Below are 19,136 nucleotides of genomic sequence, written 5' to 3'. Positions count from 1 at the left end.
TTTATCAATTTATATCAAATTTGTTTTATGTACCAAAAATAGTGAGCAAAAGCACAAAAATGATGATTATGAAGAGGATGCATCATGGAAGGAAATAGAAGACAATAAGAAAGGAAGAGAGAGAGGGGGAAGTGAGAAAGGAAAGATATGGGACAGATAGAACAAAATGAAACATAAATTTTATTACATGTACATATACACCATTATATGTCATTAAAAATCAATATATAAATAGATAAATAGATTTGCATTAGAAAATACAACAGGATAAATAAATATACAATTTTAAAAATCAACTTTTGAAAATAAAGTGTGTTGCATCAACAAATGAAATGATTACAAATGCAACAAAAAATGCAATCAGGTATAAACATGAAACTGATGTAAGACTTAAAGAGGGAATGGGGGAAAGATGGTGAGAGAAAAAGAATGAAATTGAAGAAGGTTAAGGGATGAGAGGGGGAATAATTCTGCTATGACCCCAATAACATTACTTTTGACATAATAAAACATAATCTAGATCATTTTCATAAGACCTACTCATGTCATCTGTAAGAAGCATTATTTATTGGCATTATAGATGAACAAGATAAAATCACTGGCTATCGCTTATGAACTTAATTTCTTTCCACATTTCAGGAAAAATAAACTGCCTGATGTCTATTGACATCAAACAGCCATATAAATCAGCACATTTCTAAATTAGTTGCTGTTTTTCAGCACACACTGCCAGAAATGATAAAATCAAATGAATTTTCAGCTGAATATATTCGAGATAAAACTAGCATGTCATGGTTCATACTAAATTGTGTTAATGCAAGATCTACAGGTACTGATCAAATGAAACTGTGTTAATGGGTGATGATACTTCACCCTTGAAAGAGAGGTTAGCAGGGCATCGACCAGTGATGACCCTGGTATGGTATGAGTCACATGACTACAGAATACCATATGTCATCTATGGAGACAGCAAAGCTACCAAAGGACAATGGAATCATCATACAATCACCATGTGGTTTAGATAACATTAATTAGTGACAAATAATTGAAAGGATAAATCAACAGAGGTACACCAAAAGGATTGATTTCTCAGAAGAGTAGAGGTGTCATGTTTTTGCTTCGGATAAGAACTAGTAGCAGTAAGAGACTTGCTGACAGCTTTGTTATTTTGATCTTCCATCACTTTGTTTATCTAGCTATGTTGTACAGAAAGGGTCAAAAGATTTGACCCACAAAATTCTGGAATATTCCATTATTCAATAAATGTAACTGTTTTTCCAATACTATCAAGAAAAAATATGCCTTAACAATCATGATTTTTTTTCTAATTTGTGTTCGTTCATTATTTACATCATCACTGATCATTCAACCAATTAAAAGAAAACATACTTGTAGTATTCAATAAAATCAAACATAAAAAATGACAATATATGTTAGGTATAAGAATAGAAAATATGAATTTGTAGAATGTTTATGAATATTTTGTTAGAGATAACACGGTGTGAGAATCAAAGATATCTGATGCAATTGTATAAAATTTTGGAATAACATTCCTGTAAGAAACTATTATGATCATGTGAAAACATATACGCTTTCCACAGGAATAAAGGTTCTTTTTAAAATATATTAGTATAAATGTAAATTTTTTTATTATTTTTTTCTGCTGAACATAAATTGAATTGCATGAGGATGTCGAAAACAATCAAGTCAATGTTACAGCCTTCGATTCTATTTCACAAAACTTGTTACAGATAACAAATGCTGTAAATTTGCCTTCAGCAAATCAAAATGCATTATATCAGTAGCTTATAACAGGATGTTGTAAAAAACAATTAATATTATCATCTATAGAGAGTGTTCCAGCGATACATTAAAACACATATTTTGGCCTGCATCAATTGCCCATTCAATACCAGAGCGTATCCCCAAAAAGGACCAAAATCTGATAAATATCCCATAGATTCCTGTAAAAAAAATTGCTGTTGAACATGAGACTGTATTCAACAGTCTGGTGCGCATGCGCAAAATGCCTGAAATATACAACACATAAAACAATGAAAGTAATGCAATGCGCAGCTTAGAGCACAATGACACTCAATTACGTCATAATAAACTACATGTAATTTGCATGTCAATGACCAAATTTTATCTCATGAAGTCATGATACCATAATAAGTGACAGGGGCGGATCCAGCTTTTTATAAAGGGGGGGGTTGGGGTGGTATGCGAGGGAGCGTAGCGACCGAGTCCAAGCGAGCGGAGCGAGCGAGGGGGGAGGGTGTGGGAGGGGGGTGTCCCCCCTCCCACAGTAGGGAACATTTTTGAAAATCTGTGTGTGAAAATGGCGTTTTCTTGCATCTAAAACACCACTCTTTTTGGTATAGAGGTCGTTGCCAAATTAACACCCATGAAAATTTGTAAAATTAAGTTGCATTTTCCTGCAATGTAAGGCCAGTTAACAACACAGATACAAAGAATTGGGGACCTTGGAATAAGCACTGTTGTTCGCCCAACCCCCCCCCCCTCCCCCAAAAAGAAATAATAATAATAATAATAATAATAATAAATGAAATAAATACATAGAAATAGAATAAAATAAAATTACAAGTTTAAAAAAAAAGATAAGATTTAAAAAAATGGTCCCCGGATTTTTTTTTTTGGGGGGGGTTGCAACCCCCCCAACCCCCCCTCTAGATCCGCTTCTGAGTGACATGACTTGTTCCATGAAATTTATCCCTTTTTTTTCGGGGGGTGGATAGATGATAATATTAATATAGGATGACTTTATTTCATGGAATAGCAAAAATATTCCACTCATTTCTGACATTCCATTGTGATCCATCCAATATATCATAAATGTTTAAAGAAACAGGGTCACCACAATGAAAATGCATACCTCTGATGAATAGATTTCCTTCTTCGTTCATGGTAATCCTTGGGTTGGCAGCAAGATGTGATTGCCCGACCTTGCGCCATGTGACAGTAGGAACGGGATGCCCCATGGCGATGCAAGTCACGGAGACGTTCATGCCGTAGTTGACACCAAGATCAATAGGAGGTTGCAGGATGATAGGGGAAGCTGAGATAAGAAAAGAAGAAAAGATAATTATAAATATGAGTATGAAAGTCACTGAAAGTCTTCCGATCTAGGCAGAATCCCCAATCAGAATTGCCTGGTATGAAAACAAAGAATTAGCCTATAATCTAGGCAGAGGTTGCAGCTATCAATAAGTGTGGGCAAATAGCCACTTCTTTGAAAAAGTGGTAGCTCGAGCTAAAACCGGGGTAATATTAGTTGCGCTTTGTATCCTCTGGCAAAAAAAGCTGAATAAATCCAGCTATTATTATCATTATTCATTTGACAAGAGCATTGATTGAAAGGACAGACAGGACAGACTACAAGCTTTAAACATGTAGTCATGTACATGCAGCGTTCATTTTCAATTACTTTGCAGAATTGTTATGGGTAATGTTAAATAAATTTCATTTCAATTACAAAGTAGATCCAATTCATGAAATGGGGTACAATTGCAGTTATGAAATATCAATACATGCACTTTCAATGAAGACTTTATCGTGTATATTGTTCATTTCATGATGTCATTACTTCTTTACAGGGAAATATCAGCACAACTCTAGAAAACAGAATGCTAAAGAAAACAAAACACACACACAAAAGGTTAGCACAAAAGAGAGCGGAAAATAATAAAGATATATTGAAATAATTATTCAGTAGACTAATGGCTCCAAATCACTTCCTACTACAGATGTAGTATCCTTTAAAGGAAAAGTCCTTCCTGAGTAGCTTGTTTCAGAAAAAGTAGAAAATCGATTTAGGGCAATGAATTTTACATTCCATAGAATCCTGACAAAGTGCATAAAAACTATACATACATGTATAACTTCATTTTAGATATATTATCAATACACAAATAGGCACATCTGTGGGATAATTGTGAGACAATGAGATAATAAACTTTGTAAAACCCCTAGTACCTAGCATACCTTTTCAAGCATTCAATCCCCAGTCAAAAATAAATTAAAAAAAATAAAAAAAGTAAAAAACAAAGAAAAGGTATTTAAAAAGGGAGGGGGTAACAAGTGGATCATCTCTTGCCAAATGTTAGTGGAAATAGAAAACTTACACTTCTTATTTGGTCACATGTTTTGCCCTTTAACAAATGACACTGAAGCCAATTTCATCACTTCCAAATATGTGGTTACAATTTACGATTGTTAGTACGTGGCTTGAAACAATTTGTATTCTGCGGTCACCAACGACTAAAAACAGACTGGAATGATATCATCATGTAACAGGAAAGGTATAAATTCTTTCCAGATCACTCTACGGTATTTTGAACTTTACAAAATTGTAAAAACAAGGACTGGTTACAATCAGTTCCATCCAGATCAGAAAGAAATTTTCCTTCACTGCAATGCTTTCTCAAAGCTTCTTTCCCCTGGATGAAATGCATGGAGATCTCTAAAGCCCCCATCAAGCAGAATTGGCCAGAATGAAAGGACTATTGTTCGACCACCAGTTGGTCATTTAAATCTACTTCGAACACCGTTCGAAAATACCCCTCGAATGTTTTGAACATGACCAAAACCTTCGGGACGGCCAAAAGAAATGACAAAAATATTTCGAATGCACTCAGAATGCAGTCAGAATATTTAGAATGCGCCCAGAATGTCCAAGAATGTAGCACGAATTATCAATCTGACTCCATTGCGGTTCATTTTGACTTGTGTATGATGATTTCATCAGGTCAATTTACTGAATTTAAACTCCAGTTTGGTGAATTCATAATTTCCTCCCAAAATTTCTAGATTTTTTTCGTTCCAGCTTCTGCTTGATTCCTGCTGATTCTGAATAAGTATGATTGGGGCTTTAGGAAAAAAAGATCTATATTATGGCATTGTCCTGGTTCTTGCATTTTATCTTACAACATTCTCAATATCCAATATCATCTAAGTGTACACCAAATAGATGTGTCTTGTCACAAGCTTTTGCTTAATTAGGGACCTATGCTTTCTTCTAACTGGTATAGTGATATTCTTTATTACAAGTATTGATTCTACATGAATTTATGTTTACAAAAATGAAGAAATTTGTAAAATGGAAGAAAATGTTCATGTTTACTATATGAAGAATTACGTCATGAAATTCATTAACAATAGTATCTTTATATTTAACAATTGAAATGAAAAGCAAATACAGAAGTCCAATATATATAGGTCAAAATTAATGAAAAGCTTAGAGCGAAATGTTGGAGATAATTTTAAGAAAAACAGCCTATATGAATCAAGACAGAAGTGTATAAAACAATTCTGACAGGAGTATCAAATACATTGTATGAAGAAAAAAAGTGTTATTGCAAAGGAAAATCTTGTATAAGAATAAAAGTTTGTTGAATTACTGAACAATCCAGAGCCCCTGTTTCATAAAAACAAATCCAAGAATTCATTACCAAAGTTTGTATCTATAGGCGAATCAAATTGCAGGGTTTCAGTGGCTTATAACCGTAGTTTGCTTCATGAAACACGGCCTTGATATGACAAAGTGGGTCATGTCTATACCTGACCTAATTTACTGGAAGATAACAAACCTGGATAGCCTAATCTTGACTTCCTATAGACAATGTTTGCATCCCATCATGCAATGGGGAAACGATTCTCGTCCTCCGCACCCACCCGACAAGAAGTATAAAGAAATGTCAACGGAGACTGAAAGTCATGCTTGAATTAAATCAAACATAAAACAGGATCAAAAAGCCTTTTTAGACAAGATGTTTGTCTTAAAGAAATGTGACACCGAATGACTAAGTTTCAGGCAGTGCTTTCAATATTTTTAGGGCAAGTTCAGTTTTTGGCATTTTTCTATTAAAGCACACATGTGTCCTAACACCCGGAAATACATGTAGGTCTCCTAAAGGAATTTAAATTTTTTATAATGAGCTTGTAAAGTCTCATGTAAAATGTTATATATAGGCACAAATAATACCAATTAAAAATAAAAATCAACTGATCATCTTATCTAAAATGTATAATATATGCATAAATAGGTGAAAATACCAAATTGATTAAGAATCTAGAATTCAAACAGAATGGATGCAAAAACAAATTGGTTCCTAAAATAACCCAAACTATCAATATCACATGATAGATAATACCACAAACCAAACCACTCTAGGGCTTGGCCCATGAGGGGGGGGGGGGGGCATCCACTACGAAAATTTTGTCTGAAACCCTACAGGAAATGTGCACAGGTACATGTATGTATAGACTACTGGAACGGACCCTAATTTGTCAATGAATAAAAATGAATGAAACTTTAACAGAGTTTGATTCTACCCCTCTTTGCACGCAGTGCTGTAATGAGCCACAAAGTTTGAGGGGACTGGGCATGGGCATATGGGATTTAAAAAAATTCAAGACTTGAGTGGGAAATTCAAGTGAGGGGATTCCAATATTTCTACATTAATTGTTTTCATATTTTACCATTCAAAATTCCTACACTTAATATCTTTTTAATATATTGAAGCATTCTGCACCTCAAATAATATAACCTTCATATTATTAAAAACTAATTGCCTTACATTCCAATGTGGCAACAGTTGGATGTGAAATATTTTTAGGGCTTTAAACAAATAAATCTCTATGAGTCTGCAGACAGGGTCTGGGATGGGTAAGGAACGAGACAGGGAGTTCGTCATCAGTAGAGGTCTGACTGACAGCTTTGAGCCAGTGGATCTATCTCACTGACATCTCTTCCCTATGTGATTAGCATTACCAAGAAAGACGACACATGATCCCTCCCATGATGCTTTGCCATATATAGCATGGGCGAGGGTGCACCACGAAAAGTCAGTCAAAACAAAAATTTAAGTAGAAGTGACAGATTTTGATGAATACTGATGCATTTAAATTCTTGATTAAGAAGTTAAGATCAAGCTCATTAAAGATGTGAATAAAATTTTACTCTTGTTCTTTTTGACATTTAAAAAGTCATCATAAAATCTGAATTATATCATGTTAACTATTGTGAATGTGCAAAATATACGACAACCTCCAAGCTGCCATTATTTCTAATTATAATTACTTATTTATTTGCAATATTCAGAGCAAAAATCTACCAATTTTATTTGTAATCTAATAAAAATCAACACCTTCATATTGGAAATACATAATTTTCATTTATTCAGTCGAGCAGAAACATCACTTTCTGTTTAATATCCTGTCAGAGTGACTAATAAATTAATCATGCAAGGCAGCAAGCACTAATTAACCATTTATACAAGTGTCGGTACTGACAGTTTGCATCTCTCGCTACAAATTGGCAACACACAACTCATGTAACAGAGCAGTGACTTCAGGAAAAGAGTGGCCCCTTGTGACTGTACAGTATACTACACAAAGCTGTCATATGAAGCTGTCAAAAACAGACAAGTTTACATCATATGGGGAAAGAGTTCTTGCCGGCTGCTAAGAGTGCAGGTTCCCAGTGTGTGACGGAAGGTATTGACAGATATTACACTTTGATTCAACAGCACTGAAAACCATCATGCTGGCTTAAAGTAGGCACTGATGGGTTAAAAATCAAACTCCAATTGAGATCTTGCTTGTGTATTCCAGAGAAGTTAAGACTAATTTCAGGTTCTTATCTTACAATCAATTGCAACTGTTTGTAAGATAAGAACCTGGTGCAGACCCACCCATGTGAAAAGAGATTTAGTTTGTCTACATTGATTACACTAAACATAGGCTTCAGTCACATCGACACATCCAACTCCGAACAGGCTAATGATATGTCGTAGGAAACAATATAACATAGTCAAGTCACTCTGGGGTCAGTTGTGAAAGTGTGACTATGGCACTAGGTCCGTTAATAAAGTACAGAAACGGGTGCAAAAAAGTTCATATACAGTGTACAGTCAGAGGCACTGAGTGTCCAGACAGAAACATTGGCCCAAAGCAGCTAGAGGAAACTATCAAGACTCTACAATGACTCTCTGGGGCGCAGCTAGGGAGCTAAAAGTGTTGGTGGTTAAAGAGAAGGAAATGAAAGTCACCACGTACTACTTAGCCGGTATTAGGGCTAATAAACGCTCTAATTATCTCCTCGGCGGTCATGACTTGTCACTTTCCCACAGCGTGATTCCAATCGATCGGAGAGTTCACTCCACAAATCCGGCTTACCCTCAATCTGGGGTCATTAGGAGGTTTAGTGATGCCTTCGGGCTTGTTAAGAATTTTGAGGACTCACACTCTGCTTTGGCTAAATATTCACTAGCAATCGGTGTTTTTCTTCTTTGATCCTTATATGCCAAACATTACTAATATGCATTTGCATGAATATTTTCTACAACTACACTTTAATGCTCCTGAATTGGTTTTATGAAACTTCTGGACACTTTCAAGAATAATATTTAAAAAGAAAGTTTTACAACTTAAAATCCATCCAATTGGATAATATTCAAGAAAATAATATACATTTTTCAAATTATATGAATATATAATGGATTCAAACATTACTAAATGTGGATTGAAACATTACCAAACATAGTCATTTCAAGAATCTGAAAAAATCATGATGCAAGTGACAGGTGAACCAGTCACAACACAACAGACTCAAACAGAAATAAATCAAAAAAATTACCAAATATCAACAAACCTTGAGGTTAAAAGCCTTTTCTTCTGAACATGTAAAAACAATCAGGAATAAGAATTACAACACAGAAGATTGGAAACAATATTCAAATGCTTCCCTTTTATATTATTTATAAGCACAGTTGCCTTGAAAATCCTACAAAGATAACTGATTTGATTACTTACATCCAACTTCTAGATGAACTGTCTCCGTGTCGAAACCTGCGTCATTGGAAGCCATGCAGGTGTAGGAACCAGAATCAGAGTCCTGGACCCCCATGATGTCCAGGTCTCCGTTGGGCCAGATCCTGGTGTAAGTGACCCTACCGAGGTCTCTCTCGCCCTTGAACCACGTGATCTCTGGAGGGGGTATTCCGGTGGTCGGACAGGAGAGGGTTGCCTTCTGGCTGGGTGGGGTCAGGTAACGGTACTGGGTCATCTGGATGCGAGGAGGGTCTGGAGTGATAGAGACGAGAGAAGGGCAAATCAGTGACGATACAATAGTACTCTGCATGCAGGCCATTTCTTTCAATGCCTGACTTTGAGCATGCCTTGGCCTTGAGGATTTTTGCCTAGACTAGACCACTGTATCAGGCACAACAGGATGAACCTTTCTCTGGATGAACTTCTGACATGGTTCATCCATTTCTCATGGTCTCAAATATATCAGTTGAATGTAAAAATAAATCACAAATCTGCAGTAAGAAATCATAAATTTGGCAAACAAGTATACAGATTAATCCAGGATACTTTATTACAGTGGTGAAAAATGAATGGATGGGTCGAAAGAATAGTGTAGCTTGTATTCATAGGCCCCTATAGAAGTAATGGTCTGCACTCAGAATTCAAATAAAGATCGAAAATGATTACAATACATTTTTTTTCTTCTTGGAAATGGCTAAAATTCCAATGACCGAATCCCCTCATCTTTTCACATCTATTAAATTCAACCATAATTGAGACAGATTTCCTGTTTAATGATGAACATGTGTAGATTGATACCCTTTAATCTCTAAAGTTTTAAAAAGTTTTAGAGAGAGATGTACCGGGCTTGGAGAGGTATGGGTATTGACCTTGAGGAAATCAGTTCTTACCCTGGTACGTGACATAGACATTGAGCAGGTCTGAACCGGCCGTGTTGCTTGCCACACAGGTGTATACTCCCTGGCTTGAGCTTGAAGCATTGACAATGCGATGGACGATTTCCCTACGCCTTGGTCCTGGTTCGATGGGTAGTTCCTGGCCGTCTCTCAGCCAGCGGAGCTCTGGGAGCGGGTAGCCATCGGCGGAGCATCGCAGGGTGATGTTCTGACTGGACATGAAGGTCACGTTGCCTTGGTAGGCATTGATCTGGGGTAGCTCTGGAAAGGAATGATTAACAAAAAAGTGTAAAGAGTCAGACAGCAAGGTACTCTAGCTGATAGTAAGATGTAATGGCAAGTTATGCAGTTACATGCTATGATGCTAAGGAATGATCTTGAAAATAACCACAACTCCGGCAGACAGCATTCACTCATCATAAAAAAAAACAAGATTATAAATGATTGACCATTAAAATGTATTTGCTTTTGCCTTCAGTACCTTTTAAATTTTCTATTCAATGCAATTGTACACATTAGCTGACTACATATTATACAAAAACTTTAATGATTGTATGAATATGCCAACCTGCTTACTAAGCAACAACCTAAAATAATGACATGAAAAAGATTTACTGGCTGGCATAAATTAATAATTAGAATACGAGACAGTGTGATGAAAACAAGTAGGATTAGCACAATTTTTTTATATGGTAATAAAGAGGTTAGTAACAAGACAGATGCACATAGCCTAAGATGTTCAGTAACATGGACAAACCTTGTACATAAAGAAAGACATGTTCTTCTGTGACCCCGCCCTCATTCCACGCCCGACAACGATAAGAACCAGCATCACCAGGATGGACATCTTCGATAACGAGGGATCCATTCGCCATTAGACGCACCTAGATGAAACACAGTTTGACTTTTTTGTCAAGGTAGTGCTTAGGTGACACACGTAGTCCAGGGGGGTGTTTCACAATGATTTTAAGTATGACTTAGATTCGCACTTAAATGCTGACGCGTACATGATATGCAATGCCCAATCTTATTGATCAATACATAGTAGTGCGCGTCCTCTTCGCATGATCTGACCAATGCGGCCATGCCTTTTATACAGCATGCAACTAGACATTTAAGTGTGACTCTAATGGGGCGTTGCAAGAAACTTGCGATCAATTGCAAGTCAATTTTGGTCTTTAAATCAATTGTAAGTCTTGAAAGTAATTGTGAATTTGCAATTGATTGATAATTTGCTCCTTGAAACGAGGAGTGTAATCTGATTTGCTACAATTAAAATTGATCTATCAGTTGTAAAATTGCAACAGAATTGCAAATATTTTCTTGCAACACCCCCTTAGTCATACTTAAATCTTTGTTAAACACCCCCCAGAAGTGCATTTCATGAAGAGTTTCTTTGTCAGTGATTTTCACCAACTAATTTGCTCTCAGCCAATCATATGCCAGGATTCCCAGTAGCTTACAACAACTGATGGTAAAAATCACTTACAAAAATAGTAATGAAACACACCCAAGAATAGCATTTCACGAAGTTACTTGCAAGTTAACTATGCTGACAACTGTTAAAAGCTACTGTAATCTGGGCAATGTTTAGGATTTTAACTTCTATTTGTTTCACATGAAAGCAGCATGAATGCAATTTCAATGCACAAAAATATTTCATCAATATAAATATTTTTGTAATTTTTTCCATTCAGCACAAATATCAGCTACACAGATATCCCAATGAAAATATCAATCATTACCTATACCAACTGTCTTTACGGGAATAAGTTTCCATATTTTGCGCTCTCTGTTTTCGCAATGGTCAATATCATATTATATTTTCTCTCTTCTAGGTTATAGACTGGCTCCTCTTTTGGGGAACATCAAATATATTGCCCTCACAAGAACCATATTGCCCTTGTCTAAAGACTTGGGCGAATATGATTCTGTCGCAGGCAATATATTAGATGTTCCCCTCAAGACCAGTCAATGTTACATAATTATTCAACACATTTTGTATTTTCAGATGTATTTTTTTTCAGATGAACATAAGAAAAAAACAAATTCAACATATTCATCTTGAATCTAACAGGGTGATATTATAAGGGTCAATGACCCAGTGGTTGATAATGTATCACTCTATGCCATGAACCAGCAAAACAAACATTTCTATTAGCTGTAATACCATAATCATACATCTGATTATTCTGCCAGAATAACTTGGCAATTACTAAATGAAAAATGACATCTGGCATTCATTCAATGTTTCAAGTAATTTCAAATCATCTACATGTAGGTTCTTGTATCTCTCAACTGTCAATTGTCGGGTTCCTTATTTCCTCTTTTAACCATCCCCCTTTTTCCAACCATAATCCCTTGTTTTCTTATCCCCTGTTTATATCATTTCATTATATCTATCTTTCCACCAGAGGAAATGAAATGACATACCACATTACTTTGAAATCCGGACATAACCAGCCTTCCCTAACTCAATTGAAAATAATAAATCGAATCATCCAATATGATAAACTCTGGAGTATGTCCAAAACTGCAATGGCTCATGCCACAAAGGATAAATCATGATTCTGAATTTCCTGGAGATTTCCGTTGACAAATTTGCAAAGATCATTTCAAGCCACTGCATTTGGGTCATAAAGGAAGTGAGCTGTGCAGATTTCTTGAAGAAGGTTTTTACTCCAATTCTAACTCGGCCTTTTGACTTAAAAGCTTTAAAAGCCGTAGGTTAAAGTAAATTCTTATAGATTATTTTTATTATTTTCACGAGTAATATCGGCTGCATAATAATACACTCTCCAGTTAGCTGGATCAAAAATGGGTCATGCACAATTAAGCCATCATTTAAATTGTTGAAGCACAGTTGAAGACTACACAAGTCTATTGGTCAAAAAAAAAAAGTGGCACACAAAGATATTTCCTAAATAATCAAATTCATAATATTTGTTGGTACCATTATTCATCATTTTACAAGGTACACCAACTTAGCAAACATGACACTTTCTGAACAAGGTATGTCTGTTCACAGGATCTCTAACCAGTAACCATCTTATCATCACTTATTCTCCGAAACTTTGTGTAAAAAAAAATTATTTTTCTCTCCACTTTGCATTTATTTAAGATCACTGCATTCCTGATAAAATCAGTACACTTACTCTGTTGTGGCCTTGTAGTGACACCAGTGTATTTGGTTTATCCCATGTTATGTTATACTCGACAGTACTGGAGATAAAGCATGACATGACAGCGTCGCTACCAGGAAGAACAGATACATTGAAAGTCCTAGCGATCACAGGAGGAGGCTCTAGAAAAGTCAAAACAGACATGAGGATTTCTGATTTATTCAATTTGCAATAGACATTCTCAATCATGTTTATGTTTTAATATTAAGTCTGGGGGCTGATTCATCCCCCCAGTCATTTTTTACAATAAATCTGTACCATTGAAAGCTGGCCATGCATCGTTCAATCACCTTATCAAATCTAAGTCTTGCACTTTTACTGATTAAATTCAATTAATTTCATAGCATTTATGGCTGGAATGAACAAAACAACAAAAAACAAATAGTGGAAAAAGAAATTAAATAACAAAATTAAAAACAATAAAATGTATAAAAAGAATTGTCATATATTCAATTTTTCAAGTACATGTACAGTTGTTACAAAGTGTCTGTAAACAATTGTTTTTTAATCTGTTTTGAAGCTTTCTTTGAATAGGAAAAAGTATATTACCTGTGATATCGAGGTATGTCTCTGATCGTGAACTTCCTTCTTCATTGATTGCTATACAGGAGTAGACTCCTTCAATACGGCTATCAGCATTCTCTATGGTCCACGTTGCTTGACCAGATTCACTGTTATCAGTAAAATTAATTTTTGACATTCAATAAAAACATTTAAGCTGGACAAATAAATAAAGGTAATTGATGCACCAGCCCCATTGTGATATACTTATTAACTTATGTTTAGAAATGCTTTTCCTTAAAATGCAGTGCACATAACAGTGACTCTGCTTATTCTAGAGTAATTGTGCTGCCATGCTTAAAAAATGACATGGTAAGTTCAAATTCTAAAAACAACATTTTTTCTGACTATATTTTTGGAAACCACCTTAGGTACCTAATCAAAATTCAAACTCATGCCTTGTGAATCCCACCAGTATCTTTTCATCTTTTCATCAATAATCCTCACATTTCATCAAAGACAAAATCTAGGAATGCAGGAAAGCCACTGCTTTTATAGCGAGACTCCTGCTGGAAGCCACATACTCATCTTCCTCCACACAGATACCTCCATTTGGACAGGGATTCTACTGGGGCCCATTTAAGAAAACTTTTTACAGCAAGAAATTTGCAATAACAGTTTAAAGCCACTGACATTATTAAATTTGATTGGCTGATAATAAACTTGTTTAAAAATTATTTGATAGTTATTATAACAAGTCTTTCTGAAACGGGATCCTGGTATGGTGCCTTATTAAAAGATTGAACACTATTAAGGAATTGCCTACCTGAAATCAATGGGTCCATCGAGGGGAGTGCCCCTTTTCATCCACTGCACAGAGAATGGTACCATACTTTCTATCTGGCATGTCAGAACAGCATTCATTCCATAATAACCTGGTGTCCTCCTTGGCATGTAGGTGGTTGGTGGATCTGATGATATTCAAGGGTAAAAAATAATTAAGTTGGATGGTGACACGGCATTTGCTTCTGCAACAACTGCTCTGGACTTCATATTTCGTCTAAGATGGGTTAGAGTAATACCTCAGTCACATTTGCTATACGGCGGCTGTACAGCAATTCGAAAACAGCCATTTTAACATTTTTTGTACCAGCTACATATAGGTGGTTTCAATAAAAATGAATAAAATGGCTGTTTTTTACTTGCCGTACAACCACCGTAGAGCAAATGTGACTGAGGTATTAGGGAGGAACTGAGTTTTCTGTTTAGGTTTAGGGTTATGGTAAGGGTAGATTGTGGTATTAAATCCAGAGTTGAAGTTAGTCATTTGATTACTGTGTTGAATCTATAGCAGAGCAATAGTCACCGGAGCAAAAGTCATGGAACCAAGTTGCATTCATGATTCAAAAGTTAAGTCTGAAATTCAGTGTTTCTTCTCCTCTACACAGAATCAGAATTGACCCTCAACCTAAATACTCTTTAATTGCCAGGAAGGAATCTTATTAAATAAGACTGAATTTATGTAGCCATGACTGTAGTAAAAAAAACAGAGGTCCTTGAAGTTTGAGCGGGAGTAGTTTTTATTGAATAAGTTGTTTGTTTCATCTACAAGGTCTAGCGCTCATCTGACCTTTCGGAAAATGATAAATCAATATTGGATAAAACTTGTTTTCTGATATTGAACTTACACCACACGGCACACACTCCTATAGTCATTAAACTAAACTTCAGTCTTTCGTTAAATCAAGCAGGAAAGTAGTTAATCACAAAAGGCAAAACAGGGGGCAGTTTCATAAAGCTGTTCGTAAGTTAAGAGCGACTTTATGAACGACTGGTGAACCTTTTTTTACGCGCTAAACCATCGTCAATGGTGTATAGCATTTAACAAAAGAAACTGGATCACCAGTCATTCTTAGAGTCTCTCTTATCTTACGAACAGCTTTATGAAACACCCGCCAGGTATGCTAGATATCAATATGAAGGCACTAACTGACCTGGTACAAGGGGACTGATGGCCGCCTTGCTAAGCCTCTGAAACCTGAAGTTCCTGCTGTCGATACCCGATACCCTAATGTGGAAGTAGCTATCTGGTGGTATGGTGCTAGGGGCAATGTATAAGTCTGGATTCTCTGTGCTCTGAGTAAGACGGGTCTCAAAGATGGTTTCACCCCTCAGGTTCAAGAACTCCACCTTCTCCAAGACTCCAGGAGGATTCAGGTGAAGTGCTTCTATCATCAAGTTTGAAGAAACACCTGAAATACACACACAAAAAAAGAAATGCATGCACTCTATCTATATTTTGAAAGGATTATGTAACCTAATGCTTTATAACAATAATACAAATAACAATACGCAATATTTATATAGCACTTTTAAAATACATTGTTTCTAAGAGCTGCATTCTATTACCTCAGCTAGAGCACAACTACATTGATCAGGTGCTTGAGCAGTAAATGAATTCCTTCTTACTGGATACCCATTTACTACACCTGGGTGGAGAACGACAAATAAAGAAAACTGCCTTGGCAAAGGAGGGGATTGCTGTGGTGGAATTTAATCCCCGGACCTTGCAAATCAAAGTCTGGAGACTTATCCACTGAGCCACAACACCTATTCAGGCCTTTACTGTTACCATTAGAACTCCAAAAATTCAGCTTTCAAATCGTTTCATAAGTGTAACTCAAAATTAGGTTAAATGCCAATAACAATATAGACCTTACATACATTTGCCTAAATTATTGTGATGGTTTCTTAATTTTTAGGAGTACAAACATGCAAAATTCAAAATTCAAATTATGAATTAGAGAGAATTAAACATATAACACAATATCAACTTACCTCTAATTGGTCTATGGAAGGTATCATTTAGGTCAGCAGTTGGGTTCCTAGCAAATCCAAAGGCAAAATCCAAAAGACTTATAGCTGTAACACGCACTGTATGCTCATCTCTAGAGTTTGTTATAAGCTCATAATATCCAGGAACCGGCTCAACCATTCCAACAACATAAACATTTTCTAATGTTAACAGTTCCTCTAAATACTGCTGTCCACTCTGAAATCTTACTGAATTTATCAATGGAATGTCTCTTCCTGCAAAAAAGGTACAAAGAAAACAGAAAAATTGTTACTGAACACAACCAATGACAAGAAAGTAACCACCAATCTTATGTACTCAACAACCAAAAGATTATGAAGATGGTTGTAAAAATACTTTAATTAACTGGCTTTCAAGACTTAATATTTTGAGAGTAGGTACATGACTATTGTGACTTAATATTTTGAGAGTTGGTACATGACTTATTCCTTTACGCAGCCAATCGTATGATTTTTAGGTCATAAATTACTATTCTGAGAACTTTGCCTAGTAACTTATTGTGGGTTTTAAGCTGGGTGATCAAAATTATGAAAGGATTACTCTTTGAATCCAAAAGAGATGAGTAATCTGTTCTTTTATTTCAGCTTATTCCAAATCAGAAAGATAAACAATTGCTCGACAAAGAACTAAAATTCACTGTACAAAGATGTACAATTTAATCCAAAGGGACTGATCCCTGGTCAAGCTCTTATTGGAGTGTGACTTGAAAATTTGCAATTGATTGCACATTTTTCTTGCAACACCGCCTTAGTCACACTGAATTCTTTGTGAAACACCTCTTTCTGCATTTACAGAGTACAGGCTTCCCAACAAAACAGCTTTAAGAAAGTGCTCGGGTTATGGCCTTACCGTTAGGATCTCTGAGAGTGACGTTCCTATTATCACCGCTGACTGAGATTGTGATCTGTCTTATCCTGGAGTCTATCGGAACCCGATGGACCTGCGTGGCCCCATGTTCATAGTCCGTTGACAGAAGATTGACCTTGCGAGACTGCAGAGATACTTCAACAAATCGCAACACCTGCAGGAGAGGATAGATATGAAAGGGGTTTGTTCATCATTACCTTTACAGATAGGTGGCAGTTCTCTATCAACCAAAGTTTTCTCAATCTGGAAATTCTAACTTGATTAACTTTCCTCAAATTCTTCTCGATTATTCTTTATATTCCCATTATCCAAAGTGGATGGATGTGTTCTTGGGCTACACGAGATGCACACTTTTTTGCTTTAAGTTTTAAACCTCAGTCATATTTGCTCTGGCAATTCGAAAACTGCTATTTTATTCATCTTTACTCAAAACACCTATATGAAGCTGGTACAAAAATTTGTAAAACTGCTATTTTTGACTGGCTGCACGGCCGCCCCAGTAGAAATGTGAATGAGGTTTTTTTTAAATAATATATCATATACTGTGGGTATCATTAATAAATTAGGCTAAGGCAAAGCCTGAAAGTGTTTCCTTTGTGAATTTCCTAAATAATTCACCATATAGCAAGATATTTAGCAAGAAAAAAAATAAGCCAATAAGTTTCATGTCTAGATTGGACCTGGTTTTCTGAAAGTTTCCATGGCAAGGAATGAATCAATATGGAGGCCATGTATTTCTTTTTTGAACATATAATTGTTCCCGAGTATGACCACCCAAATTTGAAATTTCGACTCGCATCTTCTTGCCACCGTTAGTTGGAACTGCATCTTCATTACAAATAATCTCACAAAAATTATTCTGATTGATGTAGTCTGATGGATGATCAGAAGCAGCAATATTTATAAACTGGGGCTGATGAGGATTGGCCCATTAGTGCAACACTACTCATCAACTCTTAAACTACTTTAAGTCACCTTGAAAATGTCAACATAAGAGATAAGATGGAAGCTTGTGAGGCAGTTCACCTGTGCCTCTGGCAAAGGTACTAATCCTTAATCACCTCATTCCTTACCACGAAAACACTGAATATGTAAGCTATAATAAATCTAGTCGTTTACTTCATGATATAAGTCCCCTTCAAGAAGCTTATCATAGTGCTTATTACTAGTATTTCCTATTGAAGTTAAATATTTAAGTACAACAAAAATAATAATTCAAAGAATTATTCAATAATGACATTGAAAAAAATCCTCAAAATTTTCCAAAGACTCAAATGCAACTTTACTAATCAATATTAATTTCTATATATCTTGATGAAATGGATTCAATGCCAGAGACAGTTCCAGTATTCTTCCTCACTATGGTCTCCATTGAGACAGGGATACTACTGATACAGGGTCCGGTATCATAACAGTAAAGACAAAGCTAAACTGTTACAAGCTACCAAAATAACGCCTTTTTATTGGTTTAGGATAAATCATCAGAAGATTCCACATTGAATAAAAGTCCTTTGAAATATCGCTTCAGTCTAAATTATCTACAAAGAGGTTCAATATAACTACATCATGACATCATAAGGCCTTTCAAGAATATAGTTCTGGTTCAAACTAAAGTTCAACTCTTGAAAAAAGAAAAGGAAAAGTCAATATAGAAAATTTGTACCTATGTAATACAGTAATAAGAAATAATGTCAAACGCCACATGCACAACCACTTACGCCCACCCCACACACACACTCCCCCACCCTATGCTGATCTACGAATAGGTCAAAGATCATCGATATTTTAATTTCTAAATAGTAAACACAAAACAAAGCTTTCATTTCCCAGTTTGTGCTGGTTTTAGTGTCTCTTCTACATTTTTGAGGAGGTAGTGGTGGTGGTATTTAACAGGCAACATTTGTTGTTATCGGTGGAGGTAATTGTTAGGCAACATTTGTATCTCCTTACTCCATTCATAAC

General features: G+C 35.8%; 1 protein-coding gene across 2 annotated transcripts in view; it reads right to left on the bottom strand.

The window, feature by feature from the left end:
- Positions 1-19,136, bottom strand: part of LOC129277301 (hemicentin-1-like) — a 90,102-nt gene that overhangs the window by 56,628 nt on the left and 14,338 nt on the right. For both annotated transcript variants that reach the window (XM_064110780.1, XM_064110781.1), the window contains exons 3-12: positions 17,157-17,328; positions 16,271-16,522; positions 15,427-15,684; positions 14,259-14,403; positions 13,481-13,602; positions 12,905-13,053; positions 10,507-10,633; positions 9,744-10,010; positions 8,836-9,105; positions 2,897-3,079 (exon numbers count right to left, since the gene is read on the bottom strand). In XM_064110780.1, coding sequence (XP_063966850.1) covers positions 2,897-3,079; positions 8,836-9,105; positions 9,744-10,010; positions 10,507-10,633; positions 12,905-13,053; positions 13,481-13,602; positions 14,259-14,403; positions 15,427-15,684; positions 16,271-16,522; positions 17,157-17,328 — 1,945 coding nt within the window. The remainder of the gene's footprint in view (positions 1-2,896; positions 3,080-8,835; positions 9,106-9,743; positions 10,011-10,506; positions 10,634-12,904; positions 13,054-13,480; positions 13,603-14,258; positions 14,404-15,426; positions 15,685-16,270; positions 16,523-17,156; positions 17,329-19,136) is intronic.

Source organism: Lytechinus pictus, chromosome 15 (assembly GCF_037042905.1).
Source record: "Lytechinus pictus isolate F3 Inbred chromosome 15, Lp3.0, whole genome shotgun sequence".
NCBI classification, from domain to species: Eukaryota; Metazoa; Echinodermata; class Echinoidea; order Temnopleuroida; family Toxopneustidae; genus Lytechinus; species Lytechinus pictus.
This window is presented reverse-complemented; position numbering and strand designations above follow the sequence as displayed.